Below are 10,649 nucleotides of genomic sequence, written 5' to 3'. Positions count from 1 at the left end.
TATATTTTCTAATTATCTATATTCTACTTTAGTCCCTTTCTTATGGTGGTTTCAGCCAGTTAAGATTTCTATAGTCATTCTTGTATAGAGAATATATAAACCACATTCAAGTTCTTTGTCTACTTTTTTACCCTACCTCTCTCATGTGTGACCTCCCCTTAGTGTGATGAGTGTTTCATAATATTATTGCATTTGTATTTTGTCTATATCCACAGATGAGAGAGAATATGCAGCTTTTGGCCTTCTAAGTCTAGCTTAAGATGATGTTAATGAGTTCCAAACATTTACCTACAAAAGACAAAATTTCGTTCTTCTTTTTGGCTGAGTAAAATTCCATTGCATATAAATACCACATTTTCTTAATCCATTTGTCATTAAGGGGTACATCTAGATGTTTCCATAGCTTAGCTATTAAGAAAAGTGCTGCAATAAACATGGGTGTGCAGGTGTCTTTGTTGTAAGCTGACTCATTACTTTTGGGTATATTCCTGGGAGTGGTATTGTTGGGTCATATGGCAGGTCTATTTTTAGATTTTTTAAGAAGCCTCCATAATGTTTTTCATAGTGGTTGTACTAGTTTACATTCCTACCAGCAGTGTAGGAGGGTTCCTTTTTCCCATATCCTCGACAACACATCCTCATTTATGTTCTTGATGATAGCCGTTCTAACAGGGGTGAAGTGGAATCTTAATGTGGTTTTGATTTACATTTCCTTTATGGTCAAGAATGGTTAGCATTTTTTCATGTACTTTTTAGCCATATGAACTTCTTTCTTTGAAAAGGTTATATTTAGTTCATTTGCCCACTTCTTCATTGGGTCATTGAATTTTTGGAAGTTTTGTTTTTTGTGCTCCCTGTACAGTCCCTTGTCTGAAGTATAGCTGGTGAAGATTATCTACCATTCTGTGGGTGGCCTTTTCAATTTAGAAACCATTTCTTTCAATGTACAGAAGCTTCCATGTAGTCCCATTTGTCAATCCTGTCCCTGATTTGCTGAGCCAATTAGGTTCTACTGAGGAAGTAGATCATGCGCTGGGATTTCCCCAGCTGTTAGGTGCATTTAAAAGCTGTTTTAAGAGTCAGACCTTGAATTTTATGTTCACCTTATGCTTGGCAGTTATTTAGTTGGATAAAAGGAACCATAATTACTCAAATGTAGCTGCCAAGTAGTTTCTGAAATCACAGAGCTCAGAAAACCTGTTTGCCTCTCCTATCTGCCATGTTGGATCTCTCAATTTTATCATTATCAAACTTATTTTTCATAATGATGCTGTTCTTTACTGCAAAAATACCACAATGGCCCAATGTTTGTTGTGTTCCTAAATTTAACTTGCTGTCACACATAGGATGGAGATGGGTACCCTTATCCATATTTCCAGAAAGGAGTATTGGTGCAGAGAGGCGGAGAGACATAAACACACTCTGCATTTAGCAGTAGGTCAATGGTATTGATTAAAATATTCATTTTTGACACCCTTTCCAGGCCACCATATCTTGTACTAGAGCCATATAGAAAAATTCCCTAAAACACCAGAGGGAAAAAAAACAGAGAAAATTTATTGGTGATTTATTGTTACTAAGTATATATTGCAGATCTGTTTCAAGATTATTGAAACATCAGAATGAGAGGATATATTTGATAATGACTGATTTCTTATTTAGACAACAAATGTAGGATTTTAAAAAATTGAACAAGCATCAATTTTTGGATTTCAAACTAATAACCTTTACTTGCATAAGAGACAGAAATTCACTTTTTTTATATGAAGAGAAACATAAGAAGTTTAAATGATCAAGCAATGTCCCTCTATAAAATTGAATTATGTCCATTAATTAATTAATTTGGTATAGCTATATGTAATTCAAAGAGAGATTCAAATCAACATATAAGTGTAAACCTCTACATTTCACAGGTTATTTTGGATATTACTTATATGAGATTTGGGTATTTTTTGTAAGTTTCCTGTAGAAATGTGAATGTGTATACACATTAATAGTGACATGGAAAAACTGAGAGTAAACTCTTATCACAAAATTTATTCCAGTGTCTTCCCTTGGAGAGTATGCAAACAAATAAATGGAACCCTGCACAATTAACAATAACTGAATGTTCCTGGATAAACATTTAATTAAAAACAAAATATTAATTCTAAGGCACATATCACTATTTTTTATATTTTAATAGAAGTGTGTATTATGGACAGTATTGGTTAATATTAATTAACTAATTGATTAGCATTAGCTAATATTAATGACACATTTTCCAAATATCAAGAAATCTTTTAAGGTAGTTGTTGTCAATTCAGATATATGAAAAAACATAGTAATAAAGGGAAAAATATGACCAAAGTACATGATATACCTCTTAGGGAATGTCATAATGAAACCAATACATGCAGAATTAATATAAGCTTGTAATGAAAAAGTAAAGAAAAGATCACAGCAAAAGTCACATGTGGATATTGTTTTTAAATTGCTTGGTATAAGGCTAGAGTATATAAATATTGTAAATAACAATGAACAGACATTATGATAAATTGGACATAGAAACATCACATTACTCAATTAAAAAGGCTAACAATATTCTTTCTTTTGAAAAATTTTTGTCGTACATTCTGTATGCAAGAAAATGGACAAAATTTATCTTTTGGAATTTGAATTATTTTGTTTAACATGTTGATCTCCAGTTCCACCCATTTTCACATAAGTAACATAATTTAATTTTTGGGGGTACTGGGGTTTGATCTCAGGGCCTCATGCTTGCTAGGCAGGCACTGTACTCATTGAGCCACTTTGGCATCTCTTATTGCTCTTGCAAACTCTTTGCCTGGGCTGGCTTTGAACTATATCTTCATGATCTCTGCATCCTGAGTAGCTAGGATTACAGGCGTTAGCCACTGGTGCACAACAAAGGACGCAATTCATATTTTGGCTACTGTGAAGATGGCTACAATAAAGATGTGTGTGTACTTATTTCTGTACTATAATGATATACATGCACTAACGTTTTTGCCAAGAAGTAGTAAATCAGCATGTTATGGCATTTATATTTTTAGTTTTTGTGGAAAGTCCATATTGAATAACATAGTGGATGCATTCATTTGCCTGTTGTTGATCTGACAAATGATTAATACCCAGAGTATATGAAGAGCTCAAAAAATTAAAAACCAAATCAACAAATAATCATTAGTTCAGTAAGACTTTTTAAAAAATGCTTGGGTGCATTGTATTATTCCTGTATTTTTTTTCTTCTGCATTTATTTCTGATTTAAATCATACTGTTATCTGAGAACATAGAAATTTGGACTTGCTTTGAGGTAGCTGAAGTAGGACAGTTGCAGTACATGTAAGAGGCCAGATTGATGAGAAAATATATTAACATTGTAAATGAAGCTTAGCACTTTAATCTTGTTTTTGATAGTTTCTCTGAAACTAAATTCCACAACTGTAATAAATAGGGTTTATGAGAAGATAAAATTAAACACTATACCACACTTTTCAAAAGAGTCAAGGGGGGAAAAGTACATAAAAGTCATAGGCAGCAAATATATTACTGAATTTAAATGGGCTGATACAAATAAACCTATATGAAATTTGAAAGTTCAGGAATATTAATATTTCATTATATATTATTCCTTGATGAGTAAAATGGCAACATCTATTGTCAGTGATGTTGAAAGACCATGTGAGTTAATATAAACTATATTTATGAAAATTTGAAGTCTACCCATGACAAAAAGAGAAGATATAAACATATATATATAGATAGATTTACAAATAATATATAAATATATATAAATGTATGTAAATCCCCACATATGTATATATAAATCCTCATATATATATTTATACACACATATATATGTGTACATATGTGTGTATAAATCTGTCTACATATAGGAATATGTATATATATAATATATGAGAAAAGATTAGATAGACAGATAGTTTTCTGAATTTAGGCTCTTGTGCTTGCTACACAAATGCTCTACCACTTGAACCATATCCCCAATCCTTTTTGCTTTTAGTTGTTTTTCAGATCAGGTCTCACTTTCCCCAGCCTCAGACCATGATATTCCTACTTCTTTCTTCCAGGTAACCGGGATTACAGTTATTTTATCCCATAACTGGCTTTTTCTGTGAGACAGGGCCTTGGTAACTTTGTACGTGGGCTGTCCTTCAAATAAGATACTCCTATTTCTTTCTCCCAAGTAGCTGGGGTTAGAAGCTTGTGCCTAGAAACTTGTCAGTGATGCTTTTGATATTACTTATGAAGGAAAAGTATACACATGTAATAATGACATACATATTTTTGCTTGGGCAAACAAGGTAGGTAACTGTTAGCAAAAGCAAATGTGCATCAATTTGAAAAAATATAACTATCCTCCAACCACATGTTGTATAGAAATTTTTACTTTTGTGATATGGAGAAATGCACAACAATTTTGAATGAATTTTCATATCAATAAACTTAAAAATTAAATTATGTCAGGTAATATAGTAGAGAAAGTGTAAATGTAGGTGCGTGTATTTCATACACAGAGTTAAATCCACATGCAGATGTAAATTCATTTATTTCATGGAAAAGGGTATTACATTTTATACTACTATATTTACTTTTCATATTATATCTTAAGAAAATTGATCTTCATTTCCCCCATCAAAATGGTAATAAACTCAGTTGTGACTTTAAGATTATATAGAAATGAAAAAAGTAAATAGTACACATCATTTACACTTAAGTAGAGAAAGATCTGAAAACTTATATGTGGACAGTAATTTTCTCCTCCTTTTCTTCTTCCATTAATTTTAGGCAGTCCTTGCAACCTGGGATTTCATGGACCAATTTGAGTAATGAGTTCTGTGCATTGAGTCTCAAAGGTAACATGAAGTCAATAATCCTCCTGTCCTTCTCAGGCCTCTGTTTTACATCTCCTGTATATATGGCTCTACTTCTACAAGCTCCTCCATCTTTGCATGTATCCAGAAGATCTTTTTGCAACTGTATTCTTATCAATCCTGTGCACAGAACCTGTGACCTCACTGGGCAGTAGGCGTGGGAATATCTTTAAATTGGCACTTCTTTGACATGATCCAGCAAAGTATCAGCGTAGCCCAGTAAGTGATGAGGGAAATGATGGACATGGGATTGACAATTAAAACTTGTTTACTCATCGTGAGGACATTTTGGGTAGCCAATGGGAAGATAGCAGTATAAAATCTTTAGTTATAAAATCCATGAATTTTGTGGTTTTAATTAAGTTGAAGGTAAAAAAATGTATTTCAAAATTTTCTTTCCACTCACAAAATTCTAATTCTTAGAAATTCTACTTCTTGACCCATAGCATCAAAAAGTGGGACGTTCTGAACATTCCAAAAGGACTATATAGTTAGTCACGAGAATAGGAGAATGATGCCAGCAAATAGAACAACATGAGCTGTTACTGAGGGTTTCCCAAACTCTAGGCACAGAGCAATGTCCTCCATGTTACTTGCTTCACTTCTTGTGCCTCATTCTCCCCTCATTAAAAGTGCTTTATTATTATTATCTCTCATAAAAAGAAAGAACACATTTTAAAGTTTGTTCTAGCAGGTATAAGATAATAAATCCATGTTTGTATCAGGCTGTCAGATTATGAGCACAGGGCATAATGCCGGGGGAATCTTGGCAGGTTGTCCCCTTGAAAATCTAGAAGCATTTCATTGTACTTTCACTCCAGGAATAGACATGTTATTACCTGTTCTTTTTTGTGTAAATCATGGTACATCACAGAACTGAGTAGTAAGTGGCACACACTCATTTTCTGTAGGAACGCTAGCTAGAGATCAGACAAAGATTACAGAAAGTATAAGGACACAGTAATTCAGCACAGGCATCTCTCCTGCCACCACTGTAGAATATTCTTTCAATTTCTCACAAAATTACCCCTTGTTGTTTTAGTCTACACAGTAGCAAAAGGAGGCCCAGGGTTAGGATTTGATTAATTTCTTATTTCGTAAACCGAACAGAGTTCAAAATTATACCTGAACTGACCTTTTTGCTTAAGAGCTCCAAATCTCTACTTAAAACTTTCTTTGTGTTATTAAATAACAAACAAATTAGTGCATTGGTCAAAGTGTAACAATTTAATTTTGCATCCTGGAAGCTTCTCTTAATATTGTTGTCAGTATCTGTAAGAATTATTATCGTTATCTGAGTTGATTTTTTGTTGAAGCACCATCCCTGAGAAAGGATTAAGCAGATAAGGGGTACTCTATAAAGCTTTAAAGTTTGATGAATGTATAAAAGATTTATAAAAGAGATATAATTATGAATAATGATAAAATTCACCTTCATCTCATTAAAATTTTTTCTGTGGCCTAAAGTTATTGGTTTTTATATTTCTGTAACAGAATCCTGAATATGTTACTCTTGTGCTTATATATGTATACACAATGTATACAGAAATGTATCACTAGCTTTATTTCGTTTCTGATTCTTAAGTACCAGTAATTTGACACAGCAGAGGAAGCAAGAAGAAAAAATTGTTTATTCAACATTAAATAGATTCTGTCTTATATCACAAAGCATTTCTTAAAACACTGTGGTTTCAACAAACTTCTCTTTTTCTGTCTTCACTGTTTTCCTTTTAGGCGTAGCCTATAGAATCAGACAGAAGATCAAACAGCTCTTATTTGTGTTTATATCATGGCCAAAAGAGCCATGTACTCCATTTAACATCGTCCTCATTAGTTCATATGGTATGCTGCATAGTCGCTCAAGCGGGCTCAAGTGACCCACCTGCTTAGAAAGGTCAAGGCCCTGAGTTAGATCCACAGTACTGTCCAAAATGAGTTTTAATTAGGTGTGTAGCAATTGGAATCATGCTGGCATACAAATATTTCAAAATTGAAAACTTTTTCATAGCTGTGTAATTTATAAGTTCTTGTGCAAATATTACTATGTGCTTATCTGTCAATACTGTCAATATACATATCCTGCATTTCTGATAATAATAATAGTTAATATGTACAGGCTATTTTATAAATACTAGAAAATATGTTCAGATATTGGTCTCAAATCTGGTTGTAATAAACAACACAAGAAGGCCAGGCATGTTGACTCAAGCCTGTAGTATTCCTAGCTACTCAGGAGGCAGAGATAAGGTGGATTGCAGTTCAAGGCAGCCTGGGGAAAATGTTTGCAAGACTCCATCTCAATCAATGGTTGAACACTTTGCCATGTGCCTGTCATCCCCATCTGGACAGGAAAGCACAAATAGGAAGATCACCTGGGTATAAATCAAGCCCTATCTCAAAAATAACTAACACAAAAAGGGCTTATGGAGTGGTTTTAGTGGTAGAATAACTGCCTAACAAGAACAAGACCTTGAGTTCAACCCCTACTGCCTCCAAAAATAAAAAAATAACACAAGAATTTCAAATATACATTTTCTGATTAAATTGGATTTGGTTTGAGACCAGAGGGTCTTGATATTTAGAAACACAAGTTATGCAATTTAGAATATTTTATATACTCTATTATGATAGCCATACAAATGAATTAATTATTACTCAAAATTTACAAGTGATGGAGGATTACATCATTTACAATCTTATTTACATTATTTTCTGTGATTTCTCTTTTAGGTGTGTTTTATGTATGGTTATTTTATGTAGTTCTCTGTATTCCATATACATTTAAACTGTACTGTGTATTGACATTGAAACTACACTACAAATAAGACACTTGCAATCTGTTTATCAGGAAAGACTGACGTGATAATATTTTAGTTAGAAATAAGAATGGAACTCATACCTAGCTTTTGGATCTTATCATGGTGCTAAACTATTCAAATCTAAGGAAGAATTTCTGTGATCAGGAAAAAGATGAAGTGTATCAGAACACTACTACATTGCATGAAACAAAGTAAATAAGTAAACATCTGTCTTTCCTGCATTTACATTTTATTGTGTAGTTTGTAGTTAAATCAACCTGCACAGAAGTAAAGAAGTCAGGCTATGCTTATCATTTTTTCAAGATTTTCAGTTGGTGTAGTGTGCAGTAATGTCATGCTTATGTTCAGAGTATCATCATGTTGTGTCATATGACCCTCTTTCTAAAATTGAAGTTAACTGAACCATGGATAAGAGTTATATATTAAATATCTTAAAAATAAACAAACAGGTTTTCAGTAAGAAGTTACATCTTTGAAGAGATGAATATAAAAAACTGAAAAATGATGACAATGTCCTGGTAGACAACTTGGAACCAGAATATTAATTATCAGATAATGAACTATTAACATTTTCTTAGTGTCCAGACAAGATACCCCTATAATATTAATAAATACTCTCATTAAGGAACTTATACAATTTTTCTTGGAACAAATAAGGCCTATTTAATTCTTCTTGATTTCTTTGAATTAGAGCTTTGTTCTAAAAGATGGTAGATATATATATTATTCTACAATTTTGTACTTTTGTTAATTCTAAAGTTCTTTGGCCTTTTAGGATCCAGGTGAGTGACTATAAATCATGTGAATAGAAGGAAGTGGGTATCAAAGAATTCAATAATGAAGTAATTCAAGAATATTCAGTTTAATAGAGCTGAAAAATATTGCTTAACGTTTTGTACTTCAAATGTGAACTCTTTACTTGTGAATACTTCAAACTATCTACAGATTCCTGAATGCATGTTTGTTTGATTTTGCAATAAATTCTCTCTTCCAAAAGGCATCCAAGGGCTACAAAAAGACCAAATATAACATGTGTCTCAGAATTCCATCTCATGGGTTTCTCAGAGGTTCCAGAACTTCAACCCATCCTGTTTAGCCTGTTAGTGTCCATGTACTTGGGCACAGTGCTTGGCAACATGCTCATCACCCTGGCAATCAGCTCTGACTACCACCTCCACACCCCCATGTACTTTTTCCTCTACAACCTGGCCTTGGATGACATTGGTTTTAGCTCCACCACAGTCCCAAAGATGATCGTGAACATTCAAACTCAGAGCAGAGTCATCTCTTATGTGGGCTGCCTCACTCAGATGTCTCTTTTCCTCCTGTTTGGAAGTATGGATGACATGCTTCTGACTGTGATGGCTTATGATCGGTTTGTGGCAATCTGTCACCCCCTGCATTACACAGTCATTATGAACCCCCGCCTCTGTGTCTTGTTACTTTCAGTGTGTTTCTTCATTAGCCTGTTCAACGTGCTGCTGCACAATTTGATTGTGTTACAATCTTCCTGCTTCAAGGACGTAGAAATATCTAATTTCTTGTGTCACCCTTCTGAGGTTCTTAACCTTTCCTGTTTTGATATCTTAATCAAAAATATAATCACATATTTTATTGGTTCCATATTTGGCTTTTTCCCCATCTCAGGGATCTTTTTCTCTTACTACAAAATTGTTTCTTCTGTTCTAAAAATCCCATCAGCAAGTGGGAGGTATAAAGCATTCTCTACCTGTGGGTCTCACCTGTCAGTAGTTTGCTTGTTTTATGGAACAGGCACGGGAGTGTACCTTGGTTCATCTGTATCACATTCTCCCAGCAAAGGAATGGTGGCCACATTTATGTATGCTGTGGTCACCCCAATGCTGAATCCTTTCATCTATAGCCTGAGGAACAGGGATATAAATAGAGCCCTGAAGATGCTCCATTTTAGATAGTATAATCACACCAAACCTGGGATTTTCTTTTAATGTGTAGGCTACAAAATGCAGCAAAAGTAAACAGATTCATATTCACATCAATTTAATCTTTAATGTCTCTGATTTTTTTTCTTCATGTTTTATACAAGAATGGTGGTTAATGAGTTTCTGGTGGTAGAATTGGGTGCAAAGTGTCATTTGGAGAAAGTGGAATTTTATGGCAAAAAATGATGATGCATGCAAAGCAATATGCATGTAATTAATGTAAATGTAGTGTACACTTAAAATGGTTAAATTGCTAAATTTATACAAATGTATGTGTATATATATAGTAAAAATAGACACAAAAATAAGAATTTTTAATAATAGGGAAGTAAAAAAATAATAATAGATACAAGTTTCCTTCAAATTAAAAAGAAGTTCCAGAATTTAGTGGACATTCATTTTTCTCTTGTTCTTCCTCCATTATTATTAAGAATCCCTTAAGGAATGGTATAATATAGAAGTATATAGATACTTATGAGATCTTTGCATTGAGTCTCCAATGTCATGCAATAGCAATTGATCAGTCTGTTCCTCCAGTCTTTCATTGTGATAGCTTTGCTTCAATTCGGTTCTTACCTGTGTCACCTCCTCCTTTATGTGTCTGCAACAATAGGTTTTATTGGACATTGTGTTTCTTCAACAATAAGGATAAGGACTGATCCTTTATTGGGTTTGAGGCAAGTATGTCATATGTGATTTCAAGATTTTGGTCATGCCTCAAGCAGAGACATCCCATTCCAACAAGTGCAGAATGTGAGGAAGTATGGATGACTATTGGAATGACAGTTTTGCCATCATGAGGACAGTATGAAAATATGTATAGCACAATGGAAGAAAATATTGTAGCTATATGCAGTGGAGTATCATTCATCCATAAAATATGAAATTATGTCCTTTGAAGGAAAATGAATTGAACTGGAGGTCATCATGCTAAGTTAAATAAGCCAAACTCAGTAAGCCAAATATCTGA

The 10,649-nt window shown here is 33.6% G+C and overlaps 1 protein-coding gene across 1 annotated transcript; it reads left to right on the top strand.

Annotated features, from left to right (window-relative positions):
• Positions 1 to 1,977: 1,977 nt before the first annotated feature.
• LOC109702166 (olfactory receptor 7E24-like) lies at positions 1,978 to 9,652 on the top strand. Its single transcript, XM_074053297.1, has 3 exons — positions 1,978 to 2,016; positions 5,182 to 5,191; positions 8,760 to 9,652. Exons 1-3 carry the CDS (start codon positions 1,978 to 1,980, stop codon positions 9,650 to 9,652), a joined length of 942 nt encoding a protein of 313 aa, XP_073909398.1.
• The last annotated feature ends 997 nt before the right edge of the window (positions 9,653 to 10,649 follow it).

This window comes from Castor canadensis, chromosome 14, assembly GCF_047511655.1.
Source record: "Castor canadensis chromosome 14, mCasCan1.hap1v2, whole genome shotgun sequence".
Taxonomy (NCBI): Eukaryota; Metazoa; Chordata; class Mammalia; order Rodentia; family Castoridae; genus Castor; species Castor canadensis.
The sequence above is the reverse complement of the archived record's forward strand: the minus strand, read 5'-3'. Positions and strand labels throughout refer to the sequence as shown.